The 20,056-nt window shown below is 38.7% G+C and overlaps 1 protein-coding gene across 3 annotated transcripts in view; it reads right to left on the bottom strand.

Moving 5' to 3' along the window:
* Positions 1 to 20,056, bottom strand: part of b4galnt4a (beta-1,4-N-acetyl-galactosaminyl transferase 4a) — a 503,111-nt gene that overhangs the window by 51,653 nt on the left and 431,402 nt on the right. For all 3 annotated transcript variants that reach the window (XM_062036152.1, XM_062036153.1, XM_062036154.1), the window contains one exon: positions 17,671 to 17,749. In XM_062036152.1, the coding sequence (XP_061892136.1) occupies positions 17,671 to 17,749 (79 nt within the window). The remainder of the gene's footprint in view (positions 1 to 17,670; positions 17,750 to 20,056) is intronic.

Below are 20,056 nucleotides of genomic sequence, written 5' to 3'. Positions count from 1 at the left end.
TTCCTGCCCCCTACTCCGAAGTCTGACAACTAAGTATTCCTGTTAGTGGTTAAACCTACACTAGTATCGAGCTTTGTGGCTTGCCCAGGTGCTCCTCTCTATTTTTGCTACTTGGAATTTTTCTCTTCATTTTATTTTTGACGGTACTCTTGGTTCCGGCTCAGATGTCTGTGAAGAACCTTTTGTGCATTTCTGTCACTACTGACATTAAAGACTTGTGGACTGCTAATACCCCTCTTCCCTGCATCCTCAGTCAAACTCAAACCTAACTGCGACAGAGTATGCCTTATGTGTTTGGCCAAGACAGCACTATTCAGGACTGCCAAAGACTAGAGGCCAGATCTACTGAAGGTCTGCATGTATTAAAACAGGTGCAAACTTGATACCACAAAACTGATCTACTAAGCCTGTGCACAGAGGATTGTGTCTTTTAGATCAGCAAAATAGAAAGTACCATCCATTTTGCATATCTGTCTTCATGTATTGAAGCATATATGCTAATGATTGGAATGCCCGCAATACTGGGAAGAAAAGATGTAACTATAATCACTTAAAACTTAAAACTTGCAACGTGATTTCAAAACTGAACTGTTCTGCGGCCGCTGTTTTGCGTCTTTATTTGGCACGTTCGAAACGTGTGTGCAAACTGGCACAGTTACTCACAGATGGTGGTGAGGAAGGAGGCAACTGTGCTGTGAAAACAGGATGGACAGAGAATCCTCTGTGCTACTTGTCAACATATTTGGACTGTCAGAAAATAAAAAATATATGGACGTATAATCTCTTCAGCACCATAAAAAAAATAGGTTCTGTTTTGATCAAAAAATGCCCAGAAAAAGTGGATAATACTACAAAACCCAAAACCAGTTAAGTTGGCACGCTGTGTAATTTGTAAATAAAAACAGAATACAATGATTTGCAAATCCTTTTCAACTTATATTCTATTGAATAGACTGCAAAGACAAGATATTTAATGTTCGAACTGAGAAACTTATTTTTTTATTTTTGCAAATAATCATTAACTTGGAATTTAATGGTAGCAACACAATGCAAAAAAGTTGGCACAGGGGCATTTTTACCACTGTCTTACATGGCTTTTCCTTTTAACAACATTCAGTAAACCTTTGGGAACTGAGGAGACACATTTTTTAAGCTTTTCAGTTGGAATTATTTCCCATTCTTGCTTGATGTACAGCTCAAGTTGTTCAACAGTCTGGGGTCTCCTTTGTGGTATTTTAGGCTCCATATTGCGCCACACATTTTCAATGGGAGACAGGTCTGTACTACATGTAGCCCAGTCTAGTACCGGCACTCTTTTACTATGAAGCCACGCTGTTGTAACATGTGGCTTGGCATTGTCTTGCTGAAATAAGCAGGGGTGATAACGTTGCTTGGATGGCAACATATGTTGCTCCAAAACCTGTATGTACCTTTCAGTATTAATGGTGCCTTCACAGATGTGTAAGTTAATCATTCCTGACATGAAAATCTTCATGGAGACAACCGCGTAGAATACGCAAGAACCTAATACAACTAGGGTAGCCTTCACCACTTGTACACGTGTTATTAATTGTACACACAGTCTTAGTAGATCGCACGGTTTTATCGTTTGCATTAGATTATTTGGATCTTAGTATGTCAGGCCCTAAATCAGAAAAACAGGGGTGATGGGTAAAGAGCAAACTCAAATGTGCAAAAAGTGTACTAATTTCGACAAAATCCACTTTAAATCAGACTCTCCTTTTCCATTGGCTAGCTTGTCTTTCACAGAGAAATTTGTTCAACCAACAAGTGAGGGGTCCTATTTTTAACAAACACAATCCAAACACCGGTGACATTATTACAGCAAGACAAAGATAAGCCACATTGAAACTTCTTTGATGAGAAGGTGTAAAGGAATATCTGGAGTGTAACCAAAAAAGAATTTAATGTGGACTCTGACATTTACTGCCAGCACCATCAAGATAAATCAATAGTAATAAGATCCACGACGACAGGAAAAGGTTACTGTTTGGACGAATCAATGGGATTTGTGCACTACATTTAATAGTCAAACGTTATTGGACACTCCTCTACATCAATTACTGTATTGACCAGACGTAAGATTGTGTTTTTGTTCCTACCTCTTATAACTGAGGGTCTTTTGGTTTCCAAATTATTGTAGACCTTCTCAGGGACAAGACAAAGTGCCCTCTTGACGGAGCACAACCTTCATAACGAACGTTGTCAGAGACATTGAGTATGGCTCACAAAACAAGATGATATACTACTATACAAGTGCTCCCTCGCTAATGACGCTCATTTTACAGCTGCCAACATAATATGATTCAACATTTCCAGGATAAATGCCACAATGATGTAAAAACAAGGGTTTGATGTGACATGAAATGTTGCCTGAAGACAAAGAAACACAAATGAGAGCGGTATGAGGAGGTGGATAGAGAGACATGGGCTGTTTCAACATATTTAGATAATTACTACACTAAAAATTGTGTTTTCCCAGCCATGCAGTATTCTCTAACACCAGTAATTTTACTACTTACGACTTCAAACTAGAGGTGGGCGGTAAACCTGTGTATTCACCGTCATCGGGATAATGCGGTGCCACGAAACGGATTTTGAAAAAACATAATTATTAGGGGTGTGGGAAAAAATCGATTCGAATTCGAATCGCAATTCTCACGTTGTGCGATTCTGTATCGATTCTCTTTTTTTTTAAATCGTTTTTTTATTGTTATTTTTTAATTTAATTTAATTTAATTTAATTTTATTTTTTAATTAATCAATCCAACAAAACAATACACAGCAATACCATAACAATGCAATCCAATTCCAAAACCAAACCCGACCCAGCAACACTCAGAACTGCAATAAACAGAGCAATTGAGAGGAGATACAAACACGACACAGAACAAACCAAAAGTAGTGAAACAAAAATGAATATTATCAACAACAGTATCAATATTAGTTACAATTTCAACATAGCAGTGATTAAAAATCCCTCATTGACATTATCATTAGACATTTATAAAAATAAAAATAAAAGAACAATAGTGTCACAGTGGCTTACACTTGCATCACATCTCATAAGCTTGACAACACACTGTGTCCAATATTTTCACAAAGATATAATAAGTCATATTTTTGGTTCATTTAATAGTTAAAACACATTTACATAATTGCAATCAGTTGATAAAACATTGCCCTTTACAATTATAAAAGTTTTTTACAAAAATCTACTACTCTGCTTGCATATCAGCAGACTGGGGTAGATCCTGCTGAAATCCTATGTATTGAATCCTTTTGAATCGGGAAAATATCGTTTTTGAATTGAGAATCGCGATGAATCGAAAAAAATGGATTTTGAATCGAATCGTGACCCCAAGAATCGATATTGAATCGAATCGTCGGACACCCAAAGATTCACAGCCCTAATAAATACTGTAGTAAAAACGTTGTTACACATTATTTGTGTCAAGTGCTTGCATGGGGAAGATTTCTTTCTTTCAACGCGGTTCTTGCTTTGCTGCAACCATTCCTACACATAATTTAACCCATGTGCTGAAATATAAAAAACAAATGATGAATTTCATAACTTATAAATGTTGCTACAATGTTGGATATTTGTGTTAAACAAAACCAAAGCATCAAATCATTAGGTTCATGCATTTTGGCGTGAGCTTACACACGGTTTTGGATGGTTTGGCAGACTCGCTATGTCATGAAATCACACCAGTGCTTCTTTGGACATTAAAGGGGAACTGCATTTTTTTTTGGAGATTTGCCTATAGTTCACAATCATTATGAGAGACACGAAGACAACATTTTAAATGTTTTTGCTTTCAAACATATGAAAATCGGCTCGTTCTTGGTGGCTAGCAATGCAGCTAATTGGAGCAATGAATACTACTACTAAATCTCTTTAAAAAATACATTCAAAACCGTCAACAATACTTCATTTATGTTCCGTAACCTGTATAATAACCAAGCTATAGCGACATTGTTATTGTAAGAGTGAACACTGAAGAACTCTTTTTGTAGTGTACTAATAACACACTGGCATGCTTCTACTAACTAACTGCTAACTACGGCAGAGATAAGCTAGCTTTTACGTCAACACAAAACGTGTTTGAGTTTGTAATGCACAACATTGCGATAAGACACCAATCTGTACAGACTGAAAAACATGAACATACTGTTATATTACAGTATCTGTAAAGTATTAGCCCACATTTCATGTTTTGTTTGTACACAGCTAGCCAGACAGCATATGCTGTTTGTCAAAATACACTCATGATGTGCTGAGTGTTTCATGATCCATATAAATGTGACTCACTCGATGGACAGTTGACTAATTGGTCCAGCCTGCCAGGGACGTTTTTTTCCGGTTAATTTTGGGTAAGCACGACATTTATGTCGAAACAGCTTGGCTTCAAATTCCACATTTTGCAGCTTCGAGTCACTTTCACCTCACTCTATCGGTTTCCGTCTGCTCCAATGTCTCACTCTTCCTTCGTGCTCGCTTCTAGAAACAGTAGTTCATTCTCCATAAATTCAGATTCAAAAAGTTAAGGTTGTGAATCGTTATTTGTCCAAAAATAGTCGTCTTCGTTGTTTGTTACCAAGTGTGTCATGATTAGAACACATTCCAAAAAAAGTGCAGTTCCCCTTTAAGTCAAGCTCTCAGCCAGAGTGGGGATCTGCTTCAGGTTATGAGGAAACACCAAACAGTGTTATGATAAAGTATTATCTTCATCTAATCGTGAAATGTGCACTGATATGAGAGAGGCAGTGACATAAATGCTGCTAAAAGCAGCTTTTTTCATGATAAAAAGTCTGAATTGCTCAGCGAGTGTCAAGGTGTACCTTGACACGGAGTATATGTATTTGTATTTGTAACTAGGTTTATTAGGAACTGGTGGCGGGGGGGGGGGGGGGGTATCCCAGCTGCACTCAGGCGGAAGGCGGGGTACACCCTGGACAAGTCGTCACCTCATCACAGGGCCAACACAGATTGACAACATTCAAACTCACATTCACACACTAGGGACAATTTAGTGTTGACTGTCAGTCTATCCCCAGGTGCAGGCGGAAGGAACCCACGCAGTCACAGGGAGAGCATGCAAACTTCTCACAGAAAGACCCCGACCCCGAAATCAAACCCAGGACCTTATTATTGTGAGGCACCAACACTAGCCACTGTGTTACTGTGTTGCCCAGAGCAAACTGCAACACTGTCATTTGTAAGATGTGCCGTATTTAGTTTTATTTGTATTCGTTTACTTTTAATGTCATTCATTTCTGATCCTCCCCCTTCGCTTTAGTTGTATTTTTTTCAATTTGTCGCACTTTTATTATTATTATTTTTATTCTGAAAATTTTTACTTTTTATTCGACCCCTTTTACCGTATTGCATTTGCACTATCTTGTTCAGCACATTCATTGTTTATGTTCTTTGTTTGTTTTGTTTTGTTTTGTTTTTTGCTCTATGCTTTTCTAACCTGTAAAGCACTTTGGTTCAATTTAAAAGTTGTTGAAAATGTGCTATATAAATAAAGTTGACTTGACTTGACTTGACTCCATCCACACCTATATGAAAAGCTATTTTCTTTCCTTCAAATCTTAATTCTGTAATTTACCAGAGTTACCACCATCTGGAGAGGTTTTGCACCAGTGATAAGCTGAGTATTTGTGTTGTATCATGTTTTGCATTACAACTGAGCACCGATCATATGGAGAAAAAGGTAGAGATTCTTCATTCCTCAGTTTGCTGTATCCATGCATTCATTTTCTACCGCTCAACCCTCTCGGAGTAGGGGTGGGGGTTTGAGAGGAAGGCAGCGTATACCCTGGACAAGTCGCCACAGCGCTCAAGTTTGCTCACGTTTTAAAAAGACTACCCCCATTTCATGTTGGAATACCTTGATTTAATACTGAAATATGAAAAAAAAAACAATACCATGGCATAGATTTGAACTCTTATAATGACAAACTTCAAACTAGGGCTGCAGCTATCGATTATCATAGTAAATGAGTAATTAATCAATTAATTTGTTAAAATAATCCATCACAAAATGTGTTTGAAAACACAATTTCTAGCTCCAACGAGAATAGGGACTTCTCTAATGATCTTTAGCTTTTCTTCTCATAAATACACATAGCATTGAAATTGCACTCTTACCATGGGAGCTTTACTTTATATTACTTATATTTAAAAAAAGATAGAAAGTGAATTGTAAATAATAAAATGTAAATAATCAAAGGTAGATACTTTTTCTTATGCTTTCTGATCTCTCTCTCTATGTCCACTACTTGCTGTACATATCCTACCAAGTCAGACCTACACTGTTTCAATGTCCATTCCTCTGTTCTCAATTGTTGATGACTGAAGTGATGATAACAACCAAACCTAACCCCCCCCCCCCCCCCTCCACATCCCGGATTGTAAATTATGTAAATAATTCAATGTATATACTCTGATGGTTATCTTGTGTGATGACTGTATTATGATGATAGTATATATCTGATAGTATATATCTGTATCATGAATCAATTTAAGTGACTTATTCGGGTGTTACCATTTAGTGGTCAATTGTACGGAATATGTACCTCACTGTGCAATCTACTAATAAAAGTTTCAATCAATCAATCAATCAATGAAAAACTAAACAAAAAGAAACATGTGTAGCCTTAAACTAAGTAATGGATAGTAAGTAGAGAACCAAATTAAAAGAATGACAAAGTATCATGAATTGCATCACAAAGTACTTAACAATTCAACATGTACACTTTTGAAAATGTATTTATTGGATGAGTGTTGTTTGATATTTGGACAAACAACTTGTTAGCATCAACATTCAAAACGGTAAATGCTAACATTTCCTCAAGTCTCTGAATAAAGCATTTGTTATGCAAGTTAGGGCTTGGCGATATATCAAGTTTGTAAGATAAATTGATATAGTTTTAAGCAAGATATGAATGAAGAAAATATCGTGATATCGATATAATTTATTTCACGTTAAAATGACCAAACATCGCTTATTTGTTGTCTTCCTTGTTCACCCCTGCTTCTCACTCCCTCGCAAAACTCCATTGGCAACTAAACCCCTCCCATTCCTCCTTCCAAGACGTGCTTGCACGTATAAGAACATCCATGATTGGTTGGTTGTTTACTATGATGAGTCACGATTGGTTGAGATTATGGCAAAACATTAGGGACGAGCCAATCAGAGGCAAGATAGGGCGGGTCATCGAACCAAGAAGGGAAATCACAACAGACATCCCAAATGACGATGAGAGAGACGGAGAAAAGAACAATAGAATATTCAAGCGGGCGATTTATATATTTAAAAACTAGTGGAAGATGGCAGAGGAAGTCTCTTCTTCAGATTTTTCTTTTAGCGATGTAGACGACATCCAGGAAACCCACAATGCGTCTACTTGGCCACATTTGGACAAATGTATGCGTCTAGATAAAACATTCATTTGAGTTGTTTACCATGTAAGCCCAAATTTAAAACTGTTCTTGAGTTTCGCACGAGAAATTCTGCCAAAAATGTATGCCGAAGTGAGGAAGATCATAGCCGCACAATTAAGTCAAGTCACTTACTTGGCGCTGACCAGAACCGTACGTGTGTGACAGTCCATTACATAGTCGACTGGGAATTAAAAAGTGCCTGCCTGCAAATCATTTTTTTTATCTGAGTTTGATACATTTTGTATTATTTGCACAGAAAAAATATGTTTCTATTTTATTTAATGTAATTCTGTGATACTTAAACAGTTTATTTTCTGTGCTGTTAATACCCATCTTGACTAACTGGGTTAATAAAAGTGCCACTGACTGTTTACAGTACAGTTGTCATTCACTTCAATTTCACTGAATATTGCTAAAAAATGAATATCTTTATATGTATATTTTCACCGGAAAATATTGAGATATAAATTGAATATCGAGTTTAAGTAAAAGGGACAAGCGGTCGAAAATAGATGGATGGAGTTTAAGTAAAAATATATCGAGATATACTTTTTTGTCCATATCGCCCAGCCCTAACGCAAGGCAAACATAACATATGGCGTTAGCTACTAAAATAGACGTTTCTCTGCGCTGCTGACCCGTCTCCGCTCGGGATGGTTTCCTGCTGGCCCCACTATGGACTGGACACTCACTATTATGTTGGACCCACTATGGACTGGACTCTCACTATTATGTTGGATCCACTATAGACTGGACTTTCGCTGATATGTTGGATCCACTATGGACTGGACTTTCACAATACTATGTCAGACCCACTCGACATCCATTGCTTTCGGTCTCCCCTAGAGGTGGGTGGGGAGGGGGGTCCTCTCCAAGGTTTCTCATAGTCATACACATCGACGTCCCACTGGAGTGAGTTTTTCCTTGCCCTTATGTGGGCTCTGTACCGAGGATGTCGTTGTGGCTTGTGCAGCCTCTTAAGACACTTGTGATTTAGGGCTATATAAATAAACATTGATTGCTTGATTGATTTACCTTGTTTCTGCTTATTTGCTGCTTTAAAATATGAAGGAAGCTTTTTTTTGTAATGTGCTGCATCATTGATAGTGCTTTTGTGAAATGTCAGCTCCGTTTGATAGCGCAAACATTGCAATTTTCACTTTTAAATCACAAAACCTCTCCTTCACATTCTCTGGTACCTTGGCTCTCTGTCCACTTTGTCGTTTTTCTTTGAGCCATCTCTCGTTATCGGCACTCTGCTGTTCCCGCCACACACACACACACACACACACACACACACACACACACACACACACACACACACACATACACACACACACACACACACACACACACACACACACACACACACACACACACACACACACACACACACACACACACACACACACACACACACACACACACACACACACACACACACACACACACACACACACACACACACACACAGGCCACATCACTGGCAGTGCAAGCTGCATCACTAATAGGTGCACCAATGTAATGTGTTCCATTGATGCAGTCTTGCTGAAACAATGTCTATGTATTTTACTTATTTAAGCAACAATACAGAAATCGATGCTTTTTTCTAATCAAATGAATCGATGTAATTGATGAATCATTGTAGCTCTACTTCAAGCTAAGACTAACTAACGAGATTTTATAGTATAAAACTGAAAAACAATGCATCTGTTTTTTATTCTCTTATACTCAGGGGTTTATATTGACATTCAATACATTTAATTTATTACATAAAAATATGAAAAAAATATTTTGTTCACACAAATGCATCTGATACATCAGGTTAAACTTCAAATACAAAAGACATCATTAAAAAAAGCATTCCCACTTGTAACTCGATCATAAAAAAAAACTTGTTTACATCCCTTTTAACGAAATATTTACATGTCTGTTTTCTTCTCTTTTAACTGTTGAGTGTGATGCACAAAGTGCGATTACAAAGTCAAGTTTATTGAAGGGCCAAAGACACATGAGCATTGCAAATCCATATGTTTGACAGCTGCTGCACTTAAGTTGAACTTGATCAGAATTAAAGTGATTAAAAACTAAGGAGTCTCAAACGTACTTTGACAATGAAAAGACTCACGATGTACTTTAATGACTGGCTCCAGGTGGCACAGAGCATTTACTGATTTATGGTGAGGCGGGAATATGCGAGGCAGATGTCGGGAGGTCTGTGTGTGAGTGTGGGGTGGAAGTGGAGTGTGTGCGTACAGTGGCATGTTCATTAATTGGTCGACGGTGTGACATTTGGCCTGGCAGGACCGATAAAAGAGGAACATTAAAATCCGGAATTTAAATCTTGCACCTTTGCTGCCACCACTAATTAAGCTGCGACTTTTCTCTTTTCCTTTTCTTTTTCTCAGTGGGACCATTTAACGGCCACTGCTTTACTTTATGCTGATAACCACAGGCGTGTTCCATTAAGTCGGCAAGTTTCTCAGACAACAGGATCCAGATAGCAAATGAAACAATTCCAAACACTGCTGCACCAACAAATAACTTGGTGTAGTCTCTGCACTAAACTACAAAGCCTGCAAATACACTCTCAGGAAACAGTCAATGCATTTACCGTGTCACGTCTTATAGTACAATGTTTTGTTTTTATTACTGTAGTCATACACAGTATTCTTCTAAGGCAGGGGTGGGCAATTAATTTTTACCGGGGGCCGCATGAGCAACCCGAGTACTGCTGGAGGGCCACATCGACAATATTTCAATTAAATTTTGCTCAATATTATTTTTGATATATACTGTGAGATTAATAATAATAATAATAATACTTTCATTTAACCTAACTTAACTTTATACCAAAAGCACTGCTTTGGAAATCATTTGTACCCCTTTCAGAGATCACATTTAGTTCCCCTTAAACATCCTCATGTTGCACAATGAAATGTAACTTTCTCTAGTAACAGCATTCCATGATTAATATAAATAAATTAACATTAATAATAAATGACAGTAAAATAAGCACACATATGACTGAGGAGTCATAGTGTAACTTTGTGTGGTGTTTGAGTTGTCCGACTTTTTGTGTGGTCATAAACGCACCAGTGGTTTAGTGGTATGCGTGTTGGTGACAGATGACAAGTTGGTTTTGGCCTGGTTTGTACGGCAGAAAATTACAAGTTTTTCGAGATAGGAGTGTTTTACTCATGTTTTTGGTGTGGTTATGGCCCAATATAAACAGTTTTGCTCAATAAAGTGATCGATATAATTCCTGGCCTCGAGGGATCTCGATAGACGTTACAATAATTGAAGGGCGTTCAATTGAACTGTGTTGACGAACACCGTTAGGGCCGCTTGTTTTCACTGTCACTCAAAGTTAGATTGCAAAATTACACAGAATAAATGTGTTTAATTTGTTTAGAATTCAGATGGGATTTGATTTGGTGCGCGGCATAGATTTGCTGTGCGCAGAGGACGCTTGAGCAGTGCGCAATTGCGCAGGCGCGCACCTTAGAGGGAACGTTGCTTGGCAGTCCATGTCTTGTTGAAAACACGCCATTCGTCATCAACTTTTCTCTTTTTAGCGTCTCGGGTGTAAACCGTGCATCACTTGTCGCTGTGCACCTTCACTCACAGGTTACACACGGACATACGCTCATAAATAACGCTTTTCCAAATAAAAGCAGCACAGTTGTATTGCGCGCACGACATAGATGTTTCTTCAACTTTATTTTGTAATTTGTGATTGCAGCTGTTCACATTCACTCACAATCACGCACGCGCATACGTCCACACGGAAGTAATACAAATAACGCTTTTCAAAACAAAAGCAGCGCCGTTGTATTGCACACTCGACATAGATACTTTTTAAAATGTATTTTGTAATTTATGATTGGCCTAACGCGGGCCTGACAGGGACGCACAAAGGGAAGGATGTGGCCCGCGGCCCGCAGAATGCCCAGGTCTGTTCTAAGGTCATCATCACATGTGCTTTGTCATCAACAGGGTTGTCACAATATGATATATATCTTGATTAGGCTTGTACGGTATACCGGTACTGGTATAGTATCAATCAATCAAAGTTTACTTATATAGCCCTAAATCACGAGTGTCTCAAAGGGCTGCACAAGCCACAACGACATCCTCGGCTCAGATCCCACATCAGGGCAAAAAAAACAACTCAACCCAATGGGATGACAATGAGAAACCTTGGAGAGGACTGCAGATGTGGGACCGCAGATGTGGGATCCCCAACCCCGGGCTACCGGTGCAATGAACGTTGAGCGGATCTACTATAATATTGTGAGAGTCCAGTCCATAGTGGATCTAACATAATAGTGTGAGAGTCCAGTCCATAGTGGGGCCAGCAGGAGATCATCTTGAGTAGTAGTGGTACTAATGAATCAAAAATAGTACTAAACTCTGTTTGAAAAGTACCGGTCCCTTATAGATCTAGGGGTGTTTTATCATACACAAACCTAATAAGTTAACTGTTCTGTATATAACAGCACAAAACAGCACTCATGCAGAAAAGCCACAGTTTCATGACACTTGAAGAATAAAAGAGTGCTGCTGGCACATTTCCAGTCCTGACTCAAGTAATGAAGAAGTTTTGTCAACTTTGCTAACTTGTTTACTAATCCTAACTGATCAACAAGCTCCTCATTCACGGGCTTGCTGCTGCTCTTTCCATTCCTTTAGGGAAGTGGGTGTTAAGATAGTGTTTTTGTTTTCCTTATTCATTTATATATAATTTATATTTACAGCAGTGTGCAATACTTATTACTCATCTTTAGTTTTTCATTGTTTTTTATTAGGTTTTACTTAACATCTGCACCACAACCGCATTACTTCCCCATTGTGGGATAAATAAAGTATATCCAATCCTATGCCTAACCAGCTTTTTCCCGATGTTTAAATGCTGCTTATCTTCTCCCTTCTTGCATCTGCTCTCCCATTTTCGTTCACACAAAGAGAAGAAATGGGCCAACCTTGGAATAACACGGTTTCATTATATGCACCTGTGTATTCTTTTTCTTAGCTGCAAAACAAACACTTTCCTGCATGAAAAGCCCAACTTTGACCGCACAATCACAGCCTGGCATACAACAACGAAAAGCTGTGCAACCAAGCTCTGCTCGACAACAAATGAGCGCCTCCCTTAGTGTGGATTTATATGAGCCCTGTGCTTTTGCTGTTGTGGGCCAGTTGCAATAAATCTGCTATTTTTGTAGAGGTGTGATATTTATTCTCTGTTAAATCTCACAAGGGGGCCGTAATAACAAAGTGCAACGTAAACACACACACAATGGTAGTGACCTTTGTAACTTACATTTAATAGTTTCGACGAGTATAAACCACTTTGATGCCTCGTAGATAGCAGGGAGGGCTTTGTATTAGGAGGCTTATTCCATGCTTCACTCTCATAAATAGCTGAAGTGAATGACACTCGACAGTGTGGCTTGAAAAAGTTCTCATATATCAGAAAACAATTTGCAATAAGGCCAATATTTGAGATACTCTAAAGAGGACCTGCACTTTTTGGGGGAATTTTGCCTATCGTTCACAATCATTATGAAAGACATGACGACAAATATATTTTTGTTTTGCATTTTAACTCGAAAGTAAAAGTAAATAAAAGTCTGCTTACAGCTAAGCATATGGAAGGTCCTCTATTCCGTCATAAAACCCAATAAAAAAAAAAAAACATCCATAAACCGCCAACAATACTCCATCTACATTTCGTGACTTGAATATTAACCAAGTTTTAGTGATGTTGCTATTATAAGCGCTAACGCAGACAAACTATTTACAGCGGCGCCGTGACCACGACTTTGTGTGCCTATTTCGACATTTATTTATTTATTTAAATTAGGACAATGCATATTCATCAACATAGAGCAACAATGTAAATATGCCGGAGTTAGCACAATAGCTAATTTTCATCCGTTGTCCTAAGGCAGGTTAATACAGTAAACATTCAACAGGACATGATACAAAAGAATACATAAACCACAAAACATTACACATTATCACGTCCGTTGTGTCCTTGGGCAAGACACGTCACCCTTGCTCCTGATGGGTGCTGGTTAGCGCCTTGCATGGCAGCTCCCGCCATCAGTGTGTGAATGTGTGTGTGAATGGGTGAATGTGGAAATAGTGTCAAAGCGCTTTGAGTACCTTGAAGGTAGAAAAGCGCTATACAAGTATAACCCATTTATCATTTATCATATTACAAGCATACCTTAAGCAAAGAACATGGACAAAAAAACTAAACATTTATAATATAAAAGAAACAACAAACAAAAAAAACTTGTGATTAATCTAATTGTGCGTGCATGTCTGATTACTTTTCAACCACTGTTTCAGTGCAGTTTTAGATGTTAAATAGGTGTCGCAGTTTCTGACATGGGCTAGCAGCCTATTCCATGACTGTATGTCTCTGATAGTCCCCACCATTTGGCCAAATTTAGTCCTGCGCCTTTGTACGTTGCAGTCCCCTCTGGTCACTGCTCTGGTGTTTACTTGACTGCTATTTTTGTATTAATAAAATCTATCAAGGGAGGGGGAGCAAGTTTATTTAGAACTCTAAAGATGAGGCAAACATCCATGAATGTCTGATAATTATCTAGATCCAAAATACTATACTTACTTAAAATGTTACAATAATGATACTTTATAGGCTTTTTGTCTAGAATTTTTAGTGTTCTCTTGAAGAGAGACTTTAGTGGCTTCAGGATATTCTCTGAGTTATGAGACCAAGTTGTATAGCAGTAGTTTATGCGGCTGAATATCGACTGTTTCCTCGCTTCCCCGGAAGTTTATTCTAGATTTTAAATCATACCTCCCACCTGGATAGTAGACGGGTGAGGATGTAATCCGACAAGTTGGTACACTTTGACAGACAATTTACAGCCGGAAATGGCGGGAACGACACCCTCCTTTTTCCTCGCGCAGATTATGAGTCATTTTTCATTTAAGTGGGACTATACAAAAGATTCCATCAGTCAGCATCCAAATGACAGCAGACATTGTACAGTAAGTGATGTTTCATTATGCTTGTTGGTTCTCATGAAGTCTGCCAGGAGTGAAAAAAGCAAACCTTGAAATTATTGCTCCATGTATGCTTTACATGAGCAAAATACATACATTTTAAATGTTATTACTAATGTGCCCGTTACTACATTATACATACTTATAACATGTATATACAGATAACACCTCAATTAAGGTGTTTCAATGTTTTTTTAGGGCTTTATGGGCAGAATAGAGCGACTCCCAAAGGCTCCATTGTAAGCTGACTTTTGATCGCATTTTTTAAATATTTAGAATGCATTAAAAAAGAAAATCCTATGTGTTCTTGTCTTACATAAGGATTGTGAATGATAGGCATCTCAAGGGAGACGTTTCCTGGTGAATACCGGTTCACATGTCGGCCTGCTTCCCCCCACGGACACATACAAGGCAGCTGGTAGGCATCGTGAGACCTTCTCAAACCTCGTGGGCCTCCCCCTTGCACATGGTGTTTACTGGCGGCCTTGTGAATATTTCCACTGCCCTGACAACACCACCATTAACAATAACATGCTAACAGTTAGTATGTGTCAAGTACCAAAATATAAGACCGAGGTTTATACCAGTAAAATTAGTTAACAAATATGGCATGTTAATATTAGCATGCTAAAAGTTCAAATATGTACCAAAATATATGACTCAAATGTATACTAGTAAAATTAGATTTAAGGAAAGCTAGCTTGCTAATGTTAGCATGCTAATAGGTAATGTGTCAAATACCACAATAGATGACTCTTAAAGGCTTACTGAAACCCGCTACTACCGACCACGCAGTCTGATAGTTTATATATCAATGATGAAATCTTAACATTGCAACACATGCCAATACGGCCGGGTTAACTTATAAAGTGCAATTTTAAATTTCCCGCTAAACTTCCGGTTGAAAACATCTATGTATGATGACGTATGCGCGTGACGTCAATCGTTGAAACGGAAGTATTCGGACACATTGTATCCAATACAAAAAGCTCGGTTTTCATTGCAAAATTCCACAGTATTCTGGACATCTGCGGCTGGCTGCAGCAACACAACCAGGAGGACTTTGACTTGGATAGAAGATGCGCTATCCGACGCTAGCCGCCGACTGCATCGATGATCGGGTGAAGTCCTTCGTCGCTCCATCGATCGCTGGAACGCAGGTGAGCACGGGTGTTGATGAGCAGATGAGGGCTGGCTGGCGTAGGTGGATAGCTAATGTTTTTAGCATAGCTCTGTGAGGTCCCGTTGCTAAGTTAGTTTCAATGGCGTCGTTAGCAACAGCATTGTTAAGCTTCGCCAGGCTGGAAAGCATTAACCGTGTAGTTACGGGTCCATGGTTTAATAGTATTGTTGATTTTCTGTCTATCCTTCCAGTCAGGGGTTTATTTCTTTTGTTTCTATCTGCAGTTAAGCCCGATGCTATCACATTAGCTCCGTAGCTAAAGTGCTTCGCCGATGTATTGTCGTGGAGATAAAAGTCACTGTGAATGTCCATTTCGCGTTCTCGACTCGCATTTTCAAGAGGATATAGTATCCGAGGTGGTTTAAAATACAAATCCGCGATCCACAGTAGAAAAAGGAGAGAGTGTGGAATCCAATGAGCCAGCTTGTACCTAAGTTACGGTCAGAGTGAAAAAATAAAGTCCTGCACTGCACTCTAGTCCTTCACTCTGACGTTCCTCATCCACAAATCTTTCATCCTGGCTCAAATTAATGGGGTAATCGTCGCTTTCTCGGTCCGAATCGCTCTCGCTGCTGGTGTAAACAATGGGGAAATGTGAGGAGCCTTTCAACCTGTGACGTCACGCTACTTCCGGTACAGGCAAGGCTTTTTTTATCAGCGACCAAAAGTTGCGAACTTTATCGCCGATGTTCTCTACTAAATCCTTTCAGCAAAAATATGGCAATATCGCGAAATGATCAAGTATGACACATAGAATGGATCTGCTATCCCCGTTTAAATAAAAAAAAATCATTTCAGTAGGCCTTTAAATGTAGACAGGCAAAATTAGCTAACAATATGCAATAAAAGGACAAAAGTAAAGCAAGAAGTATCGAGTCAGAGACAAATGCTAAAGAAGCAAAAGCACAAAGGAGACACTGAAGCTCTGTGGAAGAAAAAAGCAGCCCCAGTAATACAAGTCACCATGGCGATGATAACCTAAGGCTGTAAAAATATTCAGTACAGCAGTGATCTCTTTTTATCGTCGTCATGCACACTCCCACTCAAAGTCCGAGCACGCATGACTCCAGGTATTTGAAACTTTAGCTTGAAATGAAGAACCTCTCATCTCTAAGCTTTTTGCCTCAGGCACAGAAAGAACACCACTACTGCTACAGTCGAGAAGTGGTGCAGAGGAGAGCTGGAGCAAAATAGAAAAATTAACACTATAGGTAAGGGGTAGGGAACCTATGGCTCTCGAGCCAGATGTGGCTCTTTTGATGACTGCATCTGGCTCTCAGATTAATCTTACCTGACATTGCTTAACACAATAAGTAATTAATAATTCCGCTGGTAATCACTATAACGTTGAAAATATTAAACATTCTCATGCATTTTAATCCATCCATCCGTTTTCTACCGCACCTGTTCTAGAAGTCGCATTAATGGTAAGAAGTATTTTATTTATTATTGGTTATCTTCAGAATAACAATGTTATTAAAAAGAATAAGAGACTTATTATACTCTAAAAATGTTGATCTTACTTAAAAATGCACGCACTTAGTTGTATTCAGTGTTAAAACATATTATATGGCTCTCACGGAAATACATTTTTAAATATTTGGCTTTCATGGCTCTCTCAACCAAAAAGGTTCCCGACCCCTGCTATGGGTGAACGATGATACGCAGGGAGGAAAAATAAACTATGAGGTATGAAATGACTAGCCAGGAGATGCAATGGAGAAAAGTTCAAACTCATCACTTTAGAAAGAAACACAGTTTGCAATCATTCCTGAAGGATTTGATTAGATGACTTTCTGGGGGAAATAAGTCAAACACACAATTTAATCACAGAAAAGTGTACAGAAAAGTGTCACAGAGAGCAAAATGCTTGTTTACAAAGCAAATGCATCACAAGACAAGCTCTTATTAGTGTGAAGAAACGACTCCTGAAGCCAAAAACATTCATCGTATATGCACTTACCCCAACTTCCACATGATCCGAACCCTTGTCATCCTGCTTGTGCAGAATCTCAAAGTAGTATCTTCTGGATGACATCAGACTGAGGAAAGAAAGACAAATTTGTGTTATTATTTTTTTCCCCGCAGAAATCTTCCCGAGAAAAAACATTGTCTTAAAATACAACCAAAACACAGCAGGAAGAAAATGTATTACTAGCATCTGGAATATAACTCACTGACATTGAAAAATTATTGTTAATATCAAAATACAAATATTAGTTTATATCAAAGGATGTGCATGCATACAGTACATACAAACACACAGCTGGGTGTCTTTTTTGGGAACACATCTTCAAAGACAACAAACCCAACAAAAGTTGCCCTTCTGAAATAAACAAATGCAAATCCCTTTTTTGAAAATTATTTTGTTGTGAATGTTCTAATAAAGTTTTAGTACTGCTTTAGGTTTAAAGAAAAACACGCGTGAGCTGGAGCCTATCCAAGGCAAGGTGAAGGGTATACCCAATTACATGGCACATACAGACAAAGTATGTGCTGTGATGAAGTGGCGATTTGTCCAAGGTGTACCCTGCCTGAACGCCCAAGTGCAGCTGGGATAGGCTCCAGAACCCCTGCGACCCCGAGAGGGACAAGCGGTAGAAAACGGATGGATATAGACAAACAACCATTCACAATAGACCCTTCATCTGTTAGTTTCAATCAGGGTCTTCCCTCTCTATTGCTTGTATTCCGTGACGTGACCTCTTTCCAGAAGTGAAAACTAGTGGTGGCTAGGGATGATGTTTGATAAGAAATTATCGAGTTCGAGCTTATTATCGAATCCTCTTATCGAACCGATTCCTTATCGATTCTCTTATCGAGTCCAGATAGGTTGTTGTATATGGAAAAAAAACACACAATATTTGGTTTAACCAAAGCTCACTTTTATTATATAAGAAAAAAATAAAATCTAATAAATTAATAAATATTGACTGTTGTTACCCAAAGTATATTAAGTGGGATTTTTCAGAAAAACAAATATATACAGTAACACAAAAACAACCTGTCTCTGTGATCACTATAGGTGTATCAATAATACTATAGTGTTAAATAAAATCAGTCCCTTGGGCACAAAACTGAAAATAATACAGCTCTCCAAAAAGTGCACTTCTGCTGCTATTTGACATAACTGTTTGTTATGATGCTTTGACATTTTTTCACTTTATTTCTTTATTGAAAGAAAATTCTATGAAAAGAAAAGTTGTTTGCAAATGTGGTTACAATGCTAAAAAATGAAATACACTTTATTGAGTTAACATTATTTCTTTATAGGGGGAAAGATGTGATGTTATGAGCTAGGAATATAACAACTACACTACCCAGCATGCAACGGGAGTGACGAGCATGCGCGGTAGCCCCGAAAAGTGTTGTGCACGTCGCCACCCGGCAGCTAAGAATGAGGTTGAGCACGCTGTGAAAGTAAACGTCAAGAACTCAGTCAACACGCCTCGTCTGCATTATTTATAATTAGACAGACAACACATATACAGTGTGATTTTGTTTTGTTTACAAGGAAAGAAAACAAAAGTTAAAAAAGGGAGATGTCATATATGTATGTGCTGCGCTTGCTTTAAGAACGTTGCGACAGCTGCCGTAAAGGAGGTGCGTTGCTAGCCTGGTTGCTATGTTTCCGGTTGGTCGTAAAAGTGTTGGTCATGTGTTTGTACCCTGCTCAAATCTCTCAGTAAAGTTATTCATTGGATTATACCTTTTGTTTTGAACTTTATTACACCTTGGAGCGCTTTTTCCGGCCCATGCTTTCGCTATCTGCGCCTAATGACTGAGCTACGTGACGTAATTTCTTGTGATTTCTCACGGGGCACTTCTGGTCGGGACGGGATTGGTCCCAGGGATTCGAATAAAGAAGCAACTCTTTTTCTTTACTATAGTGGTTTCGATAACGGGTACCGGTTCTCAAAAAGGGATACGAGTCCGAGGACTCGGTTCTTTTCTTATCGAACAACCGAGAAAACCGGTTTCGAGTATCATCCCTCGTGGTGGCCAACCAAGCCAAGATGTCTGTTGTACAGCAAGTAGCACAGAAACTATCTGAGCTTAGATCATCTGCAGATGCTATTTAGTTTGTACAAGATTCGTTTCACATAAATAAAGTGTGAAAATATTTTTTCCCCAAATATAATTCTACTTAGGGTCCCAATTTGCCTGGTTTGAACTCGCATTATGTTACGGTGTCACGGCTAACTCCTCCTCTCCCTCCAAACCATACTGGGGAACTTGACGTGAACCTCCAAAAAATCCATGCAGAGTTGTAATTGGTTGACTTTTTTAGTACAGTATTTACGCTTTGTAACCTTTTCTGTTTTTCCCTCCTGCGAAACTGATATTTC

The sequence above is a fragment of the Entelurus aequoreus genome, linkage group LG24, assembly GCF_033978785.1.
Source record: "Entelurus aequoreus isolate RoL-2023_Sb linkage group LG24, RoL_Eaeq_v1.1, whole genome shotgun sequence".
Lineage (NCBI taxonomy): Eukaryota > Metazoa > Chordata > Actinopteri > Syngnathiformes > Syngnathidae > Entelurus > Entelurus aequoreus.
The sequence above is the reverse complement of the archived record's forward strand: the minus strand, read 5'-3'. Positions and strand labels throughout refer to the sequence as shown.